General features: G+C 39.6%; 1 protein-coding gene across 1 annotated transcript in view; it reads left to right on the top strand.

The window, feature by feature from the left end:
• P3h2 (prolyl 3-hydroxylase 2) overlaps window positions 1–16654 on the top strand; it is a 150923-nt gene that overhangs the window by 96545 nt on the left and 37724 nt on the right. The window contains exons 2-3 of the mRNA XM_021184956.2: window positions 10472–10621; window positions 14898–15087. Coding sequence (XP_021040615.1) covers window positions 10472–10621; window positions 14898–15087 — 340 coding nt within the window. The remainder of the gene's footprint in view (window positions 1–10471; window positions 10622–14897; window positions 15088–16654) is intronic.

The raw sequence follows: 16654 nt of genomic DNA, 5'->3' as shown, positions 1-16654 counted from the left end.
GTGTGTGTGTGTGTGTGTGTGTGTGTGTGTGTGTGTTCTCATGGATGTGGGCATATATGTGTGTCCAGGTTCATATGCACCTGTGTGGATGTGTATATTGCCCAAAGTTGACATTGTATGTCTTTCTCAATCATTCTTTACTTTATTTATACTCCAAATTCACCAATTCCATCTAATCTAGTGACTCCTCTTACCCCTATGACCCATTTCTCTGCCTCTGAGTGATAAAGTTACAGATGGGCACTATGTCTGCATTGCTTTTACAAGGATGCTGGGGATTCGAGCTTTAGTGTGAAACACATAAACTGTAAACACTTTGTCTGCAGAGCCATTTGCCTAGCCTAGGTTATTCCCAGTGGGATTGTATCTAACAAGAAACCAAGACCACTTTTGTGGTTTGAATGAAAAAATTGCTGCCAATAGGTTCACCTATTTGAGCACTGGATGCCTAACTGGTAGTGCTGTTTCAGATTATAGAACCTTTTGAAGGTGCAGCCTTGCTTGGTGAAATGTTAACTTTGGGCCAGCTTTGTGGACTTGTAGCCTCATCTCACTTACTGTTTGCTGCCTACATCCTGTGTGTGATAAAGTTTCATCTCTCAGCTGCCAGCTCTTCCTGACCCTGCTGACTGCTGCCACACCTTTTTGGCCAGTATGAACATTCCCTATGTAATGGCAAACCGAAAGAACCTGTTTTTTCTATAAGTCACTGTTGTCCAAGGTATTTTATGGCAGTGTTAAAAAGTAATGTATTGATGCTGCAGATGGACCTCAATCGGGTCCTCAATCTGCAGAAAATGGGGTTCTAGTTACAGGTGAGCAAGGAGTTGGCATGGATGACAAACAAATAAGGAAGCAAGGGAGTGCTGTATCTGGATGTAATTTTGTCAAAGTTAGCATCAGTTTTATATAATACAGAAAACAAAGGAGTAGGGTATCACAGTAGGCAAGGTACATTGAAGTGTCTGACACAAAACAGAGGAATGCCTTCAAAGGACAGGCAGGAACCAGGCAATGTTTACAGTAAAGATAAAACAGCCCTGCCTAGAGTCAGCTAATGACAGGGGCCAGGTAAGGATTTCACACTCTAGTCACAATTTATGCTATTCCTTTGAGCTTTGTGAAAGCTAGCACCAGGGGGAGTCTGCTCTAGCAGACCTTATCATAAATAATGCAGTAGTGTAGCTCCTTTTAAAACCACAAGCCCCCCCCCCCTTTTCCTAGGCCTTGGTAAATTCTTGCATATGAGAGTAGCTCAGCTGTTCTTTTAAGTATCTGTAGGGAATCTCCATTTGTCAGAAGAATTCACCAACTTTCTTCTAATATGCAATGTAGTTTGCCATACCTGACCATAATGGAGATACTAAGTATACTTTGCTAAGCCTGCTCTCAGACTTCCAACTCTTATCCAGTAAAACACTGTAAGAAAGCATGCAAGACCCTCCACAATATTGCAGGGACAAATCTGGGGCATTCTAGCTATGAAAATGCCAAGGTTCCAGGACACTAAGTTTTCGTGAAACTCTTTGCCTTGGGACTGCTTCCAGGCTTTCTAGGCCTGTCAAGCGAGTCACTATTGGAGTGGATGTAGCATATCGAACCATGTCATATTTATTTTATATTCACTGAAGTGTTCATATTCAAAAGAACTATCCAAGTTCTTTTGTTGAGAAACATCTTGCCACATAGATTAAATTTGCACTAATTCACCTTGAGTTTGAGAGAATGGTAACTAAGTTTGTGTTTTGTACTTTATTTAAAGTTTTATTTTTCTCCCACATTTTTATTTTGTGTGTATGTGACAGGAGCGGTAGGGGAAATTTTTGCCATGGCATGTATGAACATGGAAGTAAGAGTCAGTGTTGATTCTCATCTGCTACCATATGACTCACAAACTCAGGGATCAAACTCAGATTTTCCAGGTTTGGTGGCTGAATCCTTTAGTCTCTGACCCCTCCTGCCAACCCAGATATGTAGATCCTAATTATGATCCTGCCATCAATTTTCTGGACAAGTCTTCTACTGCCTGCCAATGGAGCCATGAGACTATGTTATTAAGAAATACTTTCAAGCCAATTTATCTAGGCTTATTAGAAGTCACTGTTTGTAAGAGTAGTAAGAGAACTAATACTACCTTCCATGTTTAGACCATAAGTATAGTTACTAAAATGTAACATTCTCAGAAATTCAGATAATCTGCACTTTTCTTTCTAATAGACTTTTTTTCTGGCTAAAGAACAGAGAACACTTGTATTTATATATTACCTATAGTGATGGTTGGGATATTTCATTTGTATATAACTGGCGGCTGTGGTAGGTTATCTTTCATTTGCTCTCCAAGACCATGGCCATGGCTGGATGTTTGGGAAGCAGCAGACCTGAAGGCAGAGGCACTTAGGAACCAATGAGGCACTCTGTCATGGACACCATTTTGTTAGTGAGGCCATGAGGCCCAGCAGGTTTGAAACACAGACAGCTGGATTTGTTAAGTTCTCAGAAGGCCCTTGGACTAATATAGAAAATTCCTCTAGGAAGAGTCTGGAAGTGAATCTCTCTTTGGCTGTCAGCCTTGGTGCATTCCTTCTCGTAAGCATACATGAGTGTTTGGAAACAAGTAAGGTTTGAAGGCCATCTTCCATTCCTTCAAGAGCAAAGGTTTATATGTTATAGAAGAAGTTAGCATCTTTGTCTTATCAAAAGACATAAGTGGGAAAGCTTTAGATTATGGGCTTGCATTTTCTGCATTTCTGTGGGGAATAGTTGAGGAATCTTAAATTTTCTTCGTGACATAGGAAATCTAGCACATTAGAAATTGCAATGATGTATCTATTTGTGTATTCACAAACCCTAAAGGACTTTTCAATGATGATGTTGACAAAAACATTCCCAGCGTGATCCTAGAACTGTAGCAGCACTTGGTGGTCCAACCTTCCAGTGGGTTATTTGCTTTCCCTGGTCCTCAAGCCTTTCTCTGAAAAACCCCTGGGGAGTCCAGGAGGTTATGGAGAAAATAGAGACAACAAGATGACACTTTGTTTTCTACTTCTCAGCTTCCATTCCCTCTTGCCTATGACAAAGAATTAAGCCTGTGACTGTCGATCCCACAGTGACATTCAAAGAAACAAACAAACACAAAACAACAACAAACATCGCTTTTGACTCATTTTTAAAATAGTCATTTTTAAAAGACCAGGAAAAAAAAAGGACAAAGTAAAGACTATTTCAGAAGCCGAAATCCACAGGTCCATCAAAGTGGGCCCAGTCAAATCCCTGTGACTTTGTTGGACCATTTCAGAGAGATGTGGCATGAATGCTAATATCTGCAAAGCCCAAGAGCAAGCAAGGAGCTGTCTCTTGGTTCGAGTAAAGCTGTGGCCAGAACTCCACAGTGGCTCACCAGAGAAAGATCACACAGGTCTCCACTTGTCACCATTCGAAAACATATCCACAATAGTGTGAAGTTTATCAAGAATGACTTCATCTCACCACAGCTTTCTACTTAGGTCTAAACATCCTTATTTATATAAGATGCCCATTTAAATGACGATCCAATACCTCTGCACTCAGATTAAGGCTAAAGATTTATCACCTAGGTTCTTAAGGAATTCCACATTCATAATAGGGGACACCCAGTAAGGGACCACATTTACTTTCATTGTAATGTGTGTTACAAACTATACCACAATATACCACGATATACAAGGATAATTTCTGAGTAACAACCTCACAACTATCTTCTTCCTGTCACTACCATGATCTGAGGAGTCCCATTCTGATATAGTAGAGAGGATTTCCAGATTACTATTGTGTTTTTTAATAAGTAAACTAAGGGGAAATTCTTGGCATATTTAAGCTAGGGCTCCTACAACATTCACTGGACACTGCCCAAAGTGTGTTATGAAATGTGCAGCGTATACTTCCAGAAGAAGCTTTGCTGCCAAGAACAGTAGCAGGAAACAAGTGTCAGAGAGGTCATGGCCTGAACTGTCTTTTCGGGAATCCTTAGTCACCTTTGACACCTCAAGGGAGACTGCTGACCCAAACAACACAGAGATGGGAATGCCTAATGCATTGTTCATTTGCTTCTAGCCCCTTGGGTTTAGAACCAAAACTGAAGGCCTCGTGCCAATAAACCACACAAACTGATTTCACTGTAGCCAAGGCCAGGATGACAGGTCCACACTAGGCACTGAGCCAGATCAACGTGCCCAGCTGTCATCCAACATTTTGCGTTTTCTCTTAGGAATGTCGACACTTCACTTGCAAGAGGTTTGAGGGAAGTTGTCTAATTAAGCATGCCCTTAATTTCAGCTTATGCTCGAAAGTTTAACTTTAAAAAAAAAATGTTTTGGTCTGCCTGTTAGCATTTGCATTGTCGGTTAACATGGGTCTCCTTCCTGTAAGAACTTCCTAGAAAATGGAGTTGATGGCTTGAGTCTGCTGTTTAAATGAGGTCATAAGATATCTTATGCCCCATGGCTGGCCATCGTCAGTGTTTAATGTTAACATGTAAGTTTAGCATATCTCCATATTGTAAAAATAGCAGGCGCCTACTAATCGGATTCTGCATATTAAGTAATGGAAGGAAAGCAGTTGGCAGACAAAAAGCACTCTAGACAGCTCATTCCTTTCGAGCTTATTCCACAGGGGAAGGCTACTCTTTAGAAATCCCATTCCCCCTTAATCCCCACCAAATAGCATTTTGAAAGTCATAAATATTTACTTATAACCATGGATACATTCTAGGCTAACATTCCATAAATACAAAGATAATTAATTCATTTTCTAGACTAGCATAGACATCCATTTTCTGATTTACCATAAGAACTTTAACACCAGAAATTTCTGAATGTTTCACATGTGATGTAGGAAAGAAATATTATGCCTAGAAATTGAAATAATTCCTGTGCCCAAAAGGTCTTTGAGTTTCCTGGCTAAAGAAATTATCTTGATAGTTATATTTTGAAATGGAAAATACAATAACTTGAAGACAAACACTCCACTTTCAGTCTGTTATTCTACAAATTGAATATATCCTACCTGTTGTTATTGATACAAAATTAAGTATGAAGTTTCCTAAAGTCAAAGCTAAAGAACAACACAAGTTATTATGTGTTCCCAAGGTTTGTTGAAATTAATCTTATAAATTTGTCAGGAGAAGATATTATTTCTTGCACTGTTTTATGAAAATAATTCCATGCCTGGGTAGTTTTTAGATTACGCTACTAATATCACATCACTAGAAAAGAAAATAGACAGTGTTTTATGTGGTTGCTTTTTCTGTAAATGTCTAAATTTATTCTATTGAATCTTTAGGATTCCCATAAAATAATATGTAATTATCCTATATAACTTAAATTTTACATTTGCTAGACTAAAATATACAAGGTTGAGTTTAGTTCAGTAGCTCCAACAAATTACTTATTTTTATTTCAAACTTTATATTTTCTCCAAATTCTCTTTAAATATTTTCATCATTTTTGAGTTGTGCATTTACCTATCAGAAAAGATTAATATAATTTTAAGTAAAAACATCTTGTGGACAGTCTATATCTTGTACATTCAGTAAATAAATGAAGAGAGCTAGGGCTGGAAAGGTGGCTCAGTCAGTAAATACTTACCAAGTAAGCACAAGGACACAAATCTGATGCCAGCACCTATGTAAACCTGGGTAGGTGATGTAGATCTGAATGCCCGGTGCTAGTGAGGCAGAGATGGGCAGAACCCCAGAACTCAGTGGACAGTTAGTATAGCTCCTCTGTAAACCCAGGTTTAATGGTATACCTGTCTCAAAAAAGGAACCGAGCAATAGAGGGACACCCAGTGCCCTGCACACGTGTGCACACATGCATTCATGTGTGTGTGTGTGTGTGTGTGTGTGTGTACACGCTCACACACACACAAGCAGGCACATAGGCGCACACACAAACATATGCTTCTTCTAATCGCATGTTTACTATGCCTGCATATTTGTTTCCGTTTGGCCTGTCTGGTTCCAGAGTTGAAACCTTGCTATAAAAAGGTGCGAAAGGAAGAGGGGAAAAGGGAGCATGCCTTGTTGATTTTGTGAAAACCTCACCCTGACCGTGGTTACTGCAAGGCTTTCCTGACTGTGACAAACACTTTTCTCCATGTAGCAGCTCCAGTTGGTTACCATTTAAAGCTATGAAGGAGCACTTGTTATAGCCCTTCGAGCATTTCTTTAATAATTAGCTTCCTGCTACTCTTAGCATGGCACCTATTTTATCATAGCCTATCAACCATGTGGACACGGTTACTCAACTCTTTCTGGCAGTCCTCCTCCTTTTCCTCTTCCTCGTCCTCTTCGTCTTCTCCCCCAACCCTTTGGATTTTCCAGACAGAGTTTCTCTGCATATCCCTGGCTTGTCCTGGAACTCACTCTGTAGACCATGCTGGATCCTCTACTTTTAGTTCTCAGTTCGGAAGTTGAATTGCAGAGAAATCTTCCTTGAATTTATTCACAGTATTCCTCTTTTAGCCCAAAATGCTCATGCTCACAGTGTTGGTCATTTCTGCTCAAAAATTATTTTGTCACTTGAAATTTATCTCCTTCTGGAAGTATCCAAAAAGCAGGGGTTTTTTTTTCCCTTCAGGCCACTTGGGTTTTTCATCAACTCTCTGAGTCTGTGACAGAGGGGGCAAAATGAACATTTGCCAAATATGTGTGTGGATGAAGTAAAGAACGTGTAGATGATGGATTTACATCCAAAGAGTATATATTGAAGTTCAGTTCATTGGGGCAGGTTGCTAAATGGCAGTCAGAGGAGTTAAACTAGAGAGTCATATAACTCTACCTCATACCCACAAGTTCTTGAGTGTCATGGTGCAGTATCTGAAGCCTCTCTGTAGATGGTTGATGGCCCCTGATGTGTGTGCCTGTTCAGTGCATGCTCTGTGCGAGAGGAGCTGTGCTTAGACTGTGCTCCCTCTCTAGCCTATGGCAGTGTGTCTTCTCAATGTTCACAGGGTGCCGACTGCATCAACATTCATTTCTTTTCCCACACAGCATGACTGCCCATTCTGTGTGACTTCTGGGCTGGCAGGTTTCCTCATTCTTTAAGACCAGAGTGAAGTAATCTAGCCCTTTAAGAACAGCCTTCCCTACATTCTTTCAGCTCAGTGGGCAGTTAAATGTTAGATAGTCTCTTTTTGTCACACCAGCCAAGTTTCCTCAATTCTTCTTGACCCAGAGTTTATGTTTCTATTTCACAGAGTGACCCCATCAGAGTTTTCTCTCTGTGTGATTTAGTGCAATTCTATCTTAAAGGAAATCCCACGTGGAGCCTGTAAATGCATTTGGGATTTAGTGGGTAGTTCATTCTTAAGCTAAAACATGGTATTTATGGGGCTTTGTTATAATCTTGATCCAATAAGTGACAGTGACATTCTATGCAGAATATACATTATCACTTGGACATTTATAACCATGAACCACTTAAATAAAAGTACAAGTACATAGAACCTACAGTTAATATGTTGCTTGAATTTATATATTCTGGCAGATAATTTTAGTTTGCAATTTAAAAGCCAGGACTAGTACCAGTGCATAAATAAATTTTGTGTTTCAGTGCTGAGGACACAGAATCACACAGGCATATACATCATATACATATTCAAGATGATGCGTTGTCCTGGCTTATAAGGAAAGAAAACAAGTAAGCACACAGCCACTGCAATGAGCATTTGACTGTGCTTAGTGACTTCAGAGATGTGTTCATTGCATTCTCATGCTGTTAGCACTACTTAGCATATAAGGTATACTCACATGTATATCTTTTGGTTCATGTGCTAATAAGTATAAGATATACTTATTTTTCTTTGCACAGATAATCATATATGTGAAATGTAAGTAGAAAGTAATACAAAAGATACATAAGTTACTGGTTCCTTTCCGAAGAAAACTGGGATGCAAAGAAACTTGGCTGTCATAGGATAGTGTATGGTAAGTCCCAGTAAGGAGATAAAAATAAGATGATGCTGGGGATCTTTTCTTGTCACAATAGGTCTGAAGAGGTATTTCTTCAGGCAGGATTCATGCTTAGCTTTATAGGTTAAGTTCAATTTCAAAAAGAAAAGATGGATAGACAAATACTCTCTGTATCCGAGGACCAGCCTGAGTCAAGCCGGAAGTGTGGGAACGTGAGGAGCATTAATACCAACCTTTCCTGTCAGTGTCAAGGCCTCAAGCTACTGGTCCAGTGTGTTGGGGCTAACCTGTTTTACTCATTACTGGAACCTTGGCTCTTACTGAAAGCACTTTCAATGTAGCTCAAATACTTACTCTATTTTTATAAATGATGTGTTCATGGATGCTGTTCACTATACTGTGATAATGGGAGCAAAACCACTTGTTTGATAGATCGTTTATAAATTATATGCTACTATCTTAGGGTTTTACTGCTGTGAAAAGATATCATGACCAAAGCAACTCTTATAAGGACAACATTCAATTGGGACTGACTAACAGTTTCAGAGGTTCAGTCCATTGTCATCAAAGCAGGAGCATGGCAGTGTCCAGGCAGGCATGGTGCAGGAGGAGCTAAGAGTGCTACATCTTCACTTGAAGGTTGCTAGTAGACTGACTTCCATGTGGTTAGGAGGAGGGTTGTACTGCCCACCCCTACAGTGACACACTTTTTCCAATAAGGCCACACCTACTTCAACAAGGCTGCACTTACTAATAGTGCCACTCTCTAGGTTAAGCATGTTCAAATCACCACGGGCATTGTTTCTAAAACATATTCATACACAACACAGTTAACCATTTGAATCTCACTTAGTCTATTGTGATATGAAGTTTTTAGTGAGTAAAGGTTTTGCTTACTACATGACCAAAGCATAAACATTCAAATAACTTTTTCCATATTCACTTGAACAATACATTTGGATTTCTACACAATTTACTACTTGCGCATCTTCTTGTTTCCTATCTAAATATCACCACGTGAGTATCCACATATTTTATATTTCTATGTACTCAGGATGGGGAAATGGAGAAAATTAGAATTGAACAAGAGGGCAGATTCAAAGCCATGTCACATAGGCAGCCAAAATATTTCTAGGTGCATACCAGTATGGCAAGACCTAATTTCAGGTAGTAACTATGAAAACATTCCTGGTGAAAAGGATGCAAACCAATTAAAGGTTTTGGCCTTCATAGTAAGAATGTCACATCATAGATTAGGGCAGTATGTTTTCTGTGGTGAAAGTTGCTTCTTTGTCTGTTTCTACACACTGGGAACCTGGGAACATGTTATTCCTCTGTTTTTGTTTTTTGGGTTTTTTTGTTTTTTTTTTATTTTAAATTACTGAATAGTTACTTTGTTAGAGAAATACTCAGTTGAATAGTTTTATGATATTGGATGACTTCATACTTATGTATCCAGTAACAGTGTGATTTCTTTCTTCATACTTTATACTATATCAAACATCTTTGGGTTTTCCTATAAGATAGATTACTAATATAAGTGCTTACTTTTCTAATATGAAGAAAATGAACCTTTTTGTAAGGATTCTCCATGACTTAAGCATATGCCAACATGTTTTGACACTGAGTGGATTTAATTCCACTTAGTTAAAAAAAAAAACACCTCTGTATTTTCATCATGAAACACAGCACAAAAAGGTTTTGTCACGTCAGCACAGTGATTATTCCAAAGTTGTCCTTTCTGTTGTTGGAGAGGGGGCCTCGTGGTGAATAACATGGGCAACTTTTATAGGGGACCTGAGCTGAGTTTAGTTTCTAAAACCTAGGCTAGACTCCCACCTCTGCCTATAATTCTAGCTCCAGGGGATCTCACATCACCGACTTCTGCAATTCCGCATGTAACTAAAAACCCAACATTTTGCATTAGTGAAAATTGAAGTTACAAAGTTAACCTCTTTCTGAATTGGACTAGTTTATATCTTTCAATGTCCTATTCCTTACTCTCTAAAGCCAAAACACCAACACAGTGGAGGAAGAGTTTACTCAATTCAGTCATTCAGAAAACCACAGCTGTATTTGGCCTCTCATCATTATCAGGAAAGTATAAATCCCAGTGTTGAAATGTAAACTAGAGGGCAGAAATCTTACCAAGCTGTTTGTTTTGGATACCCATAAACTAAATACAAGGGTACAGATGACTTTCCTTAAAACAGGGATATGTCAAAAAGAATAAACTGGGAACAATCTTGTCTTAATCCTTTCACCAGGAACAAAATATCCACATAAAACCTTATGAACAGTTTATTTACAGCACTGAAAATGCAGATTTTTGAATACAATAGAGTGAAAACATTTGTGTATCTATGGTGTGAATAGGCACACATGTGTGTGCACACATGTAAATGTATGTTTTACCTGGAAATCTGTCCTCACTACTTCTCTCCTTTGAGACCTTGGCCTGCCTCTTGTCTTCTAAATCCAAGTCTACCAACCACTTCTTGGTGATGTCGTTCTCGTCTACAGCTCAACCAGCTGGAAAAGGCCATGGAAGCAGCTCACACGTTCTTCATGGCCAACCCCGAGCACATGGAAATGCAGCAGGACCTAGAGGACTATAAAGCTACAGCACAAGTGGAAGCCCCCCTGCTAGACCGCGAAGCCAAGCCACACCTGGTGAGTTCTGGGGAACCCTGTCCCTGCCACGGGGCTCCAACAAAACTAGTTTCTTTGAGTCCGAGCTAAAGCATACAGTGGATAGACCAGGTTAGGTCTCAGTGTGCACTAACATTCATACGGTCAAAACTCTCAGATGACATATTATAGCCAGGGGTGAATGCATATTTGATATTCTAAGTTAAAATGTCAGTAATAAAAAGTTGAAGTTGAGGGAAACGAAAATTCACTCAGAAATATAAGGACTTCATGAAAGTATTTGGACCCCTCTGTGAAGCTTCAGCTCCTATTCAGCACTTTCCACACCATACTTTTTATTTTTCTGTGGGACTCCCTATTTTTTTTATTCATCATTCTGTTTGTTTACATCTCAAAGGATATCCCACTTTCCAGTTACCCCTCCACAAACCCCCATCTCACATCTGACCTATCCCTCCTCCCTTTGCCTCTATGAGGATGGTCCCCTACCCACCCACCTTCTCCCACCCCACTGCTCCAGCATTCCCCTATGCTGGGGCATCAAACCTCCAGAGAATCAAGGGCCTCCCCTCCCATTGATGTCCGACAAGGCCACCCTTTGTTACATATGTGACTGAAGCTCTGGGTTCCTCCCAGTACACACCTTGGTCAGTGGTCTAGTCCCTGAGAGCACTGGGTGGTCAAGTCAGCTGACATTGTTCTTCCTGTGAGGTTGCAACTCTCCTCTGCTTCTCCAGTCCTTCTGCCAGCCCCCGCCCCACATGGTCTCTGAGTTCAGTCTGATCACTGGCTCCAAGCATCCACATCTGTTTTGGTCAGTTGCTGGCAGAACCTCCCAAGGAACAGCCATACCTGGTTCTTGTCAGCACGCACCTCTTGGCAACAGCAACAGGGTAGGGGTTTGGTCCACACCATACTTTTAATTATACATTGATCCTCTGACAGTTTCACACAATGTAAACTAAATAATTCCTACGGATTACTTTTACCCAGATTTTCCTGTCTGCCTCCTACCCTTGTGTACCTCTTCTTCCCTCCAAATATCTTTCTCACTTTCATGTTCACATATGGTTTGTGTCCATGTCTGTTTTGTGAACCAGAGTTTAACCATGTCAGTCTCTGTATTAGAACTTTCTTTTGGCTGAGCACTAGATATATAATGGATGACAATGGTTTCCTGATTCCGGGATCTGTCAATAGTCACTAGTTCATGCCTAGGTCACAGAGTGGTTTTATTCTTAGTTTTTGAAAACCTCCAGACTGATTTTTAGAGTGGTTACAGTAGTTTACACTCCTACCTACAGCGTATGTGTTCCCCTTTTCACACATCCACTTGAGCATTTGTTGTTGTTGGTACTCTTAATGATAGCCATTCTGACTGGGGTAAGATGGAACCTTAAAGTGGTTTATTATGAATTTCTGTGATTGCTAAAGATGCTCAGCATGCTTTTAAGTGTTTTCTAGACATTTTTTGAGACTGCTCTGTCTAGTTCTGCATTTTATCTTTAATGCAATATTTTTGTGACTTCTTTGAGAATGTCAAACATGCATAGAATGATTTTAAGTCACATTCACTCTTACTTCTTCCTTCCAACTATTTTTGGATCCTTGGTCACCCATCTTGAACTCCCTCTTCCCCACCTTCATGTCTTTTTCCAAAAACATAAATAGATAAACCACTTTTAACAATTAGTGCCCTCATGTATGCATGAGTATGGGGTACCCACTATAGCATCTATAAGTGACCACACCTGTAAAGCAGGACTCCTTAAGTGCTGGCAGCCCCTTTTCAATTGAATAACACTTTTTTAGGCATCAACCAAGATGATTGGAAAACACAGATTATAATTATAAAGGTAGAAAATTATAGTTATGAAGTATCACTGAATACAATTTTATGACTGGGGGTCTCTACAACATGAAGAACTGTATTAAAAGTCCATAGCTTTGTAAAGGTTGAGAGCCACTGCTCTAGAGAAAACTTACTCTCCATCTCCTAGCAATCGTCAACTCCTATAATTCCTCAACTAGAGATATGGGCACAAGTGTCCCTCCCCAGTTCATGATGGAATGTTCAGTCACTTGATCTTTGTGCAGTTCTAGTGCAAGCAGCCACTGTAGGCTTAGATTTTTCAATACCTACTTAATTTAGGATTCTTAAACACTTCAACCTGCCTTCTAGTTCACTGACAAAAGGTAGGGGAGAAAGATAGTTAATAGGACAAGGAGTTTCTGGACCAGTTTGGAAGAAGTTCTTTGGGGTGATTCCAATTGTCTTTGTCATGATACCAACAATCCAGTCCACTAGCAAACACCAAACCCAAATCAGTAGCAGCGGCTCAATCCAGCAGAAGCCACAAGGCTCTGCTGAATTAGCACAAGTCAGTGGAAGTGGCAAGAGTCGGCTGGAATACCAAAAGAAATTCTTTGGCAAATTTCTCTCTATGATGTGAAGACCAGCAAAGACCAGCAGAGACCAGCAAGTGTTGCACAGTTAGTGATGAGTGTCCCTTCTTTGTCTGTGAGGTTTGACTTTTATTCTTTCCAAACATCAAGTGCCCTCTCAAGTGTCTGCTTCATCAAAACATTCTCTCACAAGACAGCTTCCAGGAAAACATCAAATGACACAACTGAATTTTCAAAGAAACCAGAAATTTCCACTTCTAGCCACTGATGCTGACTTCATGAGGACAGCAAGGTTATCATGAACATAAGACACAGATTTATCCCAGTCCTTCATGGCTTCTGCCTCTTACATTTTTTTTCTGTCACCTATTCCTTGACATTCCCTGAGCCTTTCAGGAAGGAAGTTCTATATAAATGGTCCACATGTTATTAAACAATATGTTGTTTAATGTCAGTGAGTTTCTGTGCCTTGACTTGTTTTTGTTGTTGTTGCTATCTGATATTATTCCAAGAGGTCACATAGAATTCAGAATGCTATTTCAATTTTCCTGTATTTGTGGAGACTTTCTTTGTATGCTACTATAAATACTATTTTGATAAAAGTTCCATGAGTTGGTTTAAAACAAATGTGTGTTCTTTAGTTCTTAGGTGGCCATATCTTGCTATGTTGCTGTGGTTGACCACAAACGCTCAAGTTATCCTCCTCCCTCATCCTTTATTGTATCTATGACTATAGCTGCCTATTGTGGTAAATATTTAAAGGGGGTTTCTACCCCACCTTTGATCATTTAGTTTCTAAATAAAGGACACAAACCTTTTTTATTTATAATAAGCCTTAAGAGTACTAGATCTGGCCAGATATCAACACTTTATGCTATTTTGTCTACTTTCCTGTCAATAACCCTGAGTTATAACTTGCCATGTTCTGTCTAGGATGTTCCTACTCCATCTGGGCGATCCTCCTGGCCATGTTCTCACAATTCACCTACTGAATAACATCCTATCCTCTCCTTTCTACTCCTCTCCTCTCTTCTTTTCTTCTCTCCTCCTCAAGGTTTTTCCATCAGACCCCAAGCTCAGGACCTAAAACTGCACCTACCCTTCTTCTGTTCAGCTATAGGCTGTAAGCATATTTATTCAACTAATGGTTTTAAATCAAGGAGCAAGGTTACATAGCACCACTTGGTGTACATGAGGACTTCTTTATCCCCACAGCAACTAGACCTTGTATTTAGCATCCCAGCACATAACAATAGATTAACCTCAGTAGATGCCATCTGTCATTCCTGACATTTAACACGCTTACTTTTCACCTAGAAGTGAAGCCATTGTGAGTGGTTCATGGCTACAGTATTGTTTCCCCACTTCCAATCTCGAAGATTTTCCCCTGTACTTGAAGTTTTCAATTTAGTTTGAAAATGCCCCAGAACTTTTCTTACAATTAAATATTATTTGAAATTACATGTGGAAAAACTTTTGACTCCCTCTTCCCAGTTTTCTGATATCAACATTCTCAATGTGTGACCTCCAATATTACCGCTAAGAAGAATAATAGCGAAATATCTTCTAAGGAAGATTTAATAAAGCAAGATATGGAAGTGTTGGCACTTATAACCCTACTTAATATGTCATTACTGTTCTGTGCTTTCCTTACAGTAGAGAACTATACAATATGCTCTGTGTATGTGCAAAAAGAAATACATTCCAATTATTCTATAGACTCCCTTTCTTTGACATTTATTTGACATAGGAGAGTCACAGTGGATTGATCAGTGAAACCTGGAATTCTCTTCTGCAGCATAAAATTCTGCTCTCACCTTCCCAAGTGATCCTGAGTAAGTCTGTGTAGGTACCACTCTTCACAAACAAGATCATGTCTGTGTCTTTGCAGGAAAGCTATAATGCTGGAGTTAAACATTATGAGGCTGATGACTTTGAAACCGCAATCAAGTACTTTGAACAAGCTTTAAGAGAGTATTTCAATGAAGATATGGAGTGCCGTGCTCTATGTGAGGGGCCTCAGAGATTTGAGGAATATGAGTACTTAGGGTATAAAGGTGGCCTTTACGAGGCAATCGCAGGTAAAGCTTCTTTTGGTTCTTTGATTGCTTACTTTAAAGTGCTATAGACATGTGAATATTCTGACAATATAGTGCATAGTAGTAAGTATTGTAAGATGTTAAAGATTCTCATGGGTTTATTCCACTCTGTCTTCTGTTGATAATTTCTATAGTTAAAATGTTGCTGATTCTTTCTTCCCAATTTCTTCTGTTGGATTTATTAAAAATTGCATATTTACTTATTTAATCAATATAATAGGGAAGTACTGTAAGTACTATAAGTAATTTTTTCAACATATTGCTTTTTATTTTATTTTATGCATACCAACAAAATGTGGCCTGCTCATGTAAGTACATGTGGACTCACTTTTTGTGTATAGTGGCTAGATAACACGCACGGTATGGGGGCACCATCATTTTAAATGTTAGCCTTTACTGAACACAATGAAAAGGGTGGCAGCTTTTCATTATTGTAAATAATATAGCAATAAACCCTTCAATACATTCTAGAGCAATTAATTGCCTTATGATACTTGAGAATGTTGTTTCAAAGAGTAGGCAATGTGTGTGACACTCAAGAGTTGCTGATACTAGGTAAGTAACCTTTTATTGGAAGAAGTATGTTTTCTGTATATACCATATTTGAAAATAACTTATTTGTATTTACAATATAATTATAAAAATACAATTTTCAGGAGTGTGTGTATATATAGTACAGGGGATGTGGAGTGCTTTCATAGAGAACAAAAGGCAGAAGCAAGTGGAAACGGTAATATCATTGTGCTAAAACCCTATCCATGCTTCTACTTCTTATCATAGGATTCAAGCTCCACTAAGTTGCCCAGGCTGGCCTTGAACTCATTCTAGCAATTTTAGTAGGCATTGATTCTACATTCCTCCTGGTACAGGCCTCCCAAGTAGCTGAGATGATGGGTTTGTTGCACCAGGCCATGGCTCGTTCTTTGCTTACATCTCCAGTCAGTGACATGGAAAGTTGGATGTCCTATGGCCATGGGGGCTGCAGAGAAGGCAACCTTCCATGGGAAGCAGAGAACTTTGGAAGGTCCTTATGGTTAAGGGGCTCTTGATGTGTCTCCTCCTTTGGCTAAGTTGGCCACAGCAGTACAGGCAAGCCTACAGGTACAGGAGCATAGTTTGCTATGACTGGGTTTTAGAAGCTAGCTGCAGAAGCCTTGAGGAGGCTTCTGTACAGGGAGAGCACCGTGTACAAGGTGGATTCTCTCTGAATCTCAGAGTCTGAGCGTGTGGAACTGTTCTCCAGCTGTCAGCACACAGGAATAGATGCTGCTTGATGGGGGAGGGCTTGCAAATCTTGTGTTGGGTTTCTATTTTGATGTTCTATTTTAATTTAATTTTTGGATAGTTTCATACATTTAGCTAATGAGTTTCAGTCATTTTTGCCTTCCATTCCATACAACAGCCTATTTCCTTCTCCAACTGAAGCCCTTCTTCTCAACACATCCGCCTCCTACTTCTTGTCTGTGTTTGGTTCAATGAGTTTAACTAGGGCTTCTTGCTGGAACATGAGGAATGTTACTTATTTGACAAGGATGGCTTTCCAGTGACT

This window comes from Mus caroli, chromosome 16 (assembly GCF_900094665.2).
Source record: "Mus caroli chromosome 16, CAROLI_EIJ_v1.1, whole genome shotgun sequence".
NCBI classification, from domain to species: Eukaryota; Metazoa; Chordata; class Mammalia; order Rodentia; family Muridae; genus Mus; species Mus caroli.
This window is presented reverse-complemented; position numbering and strand designations above follow the sequence as displayed.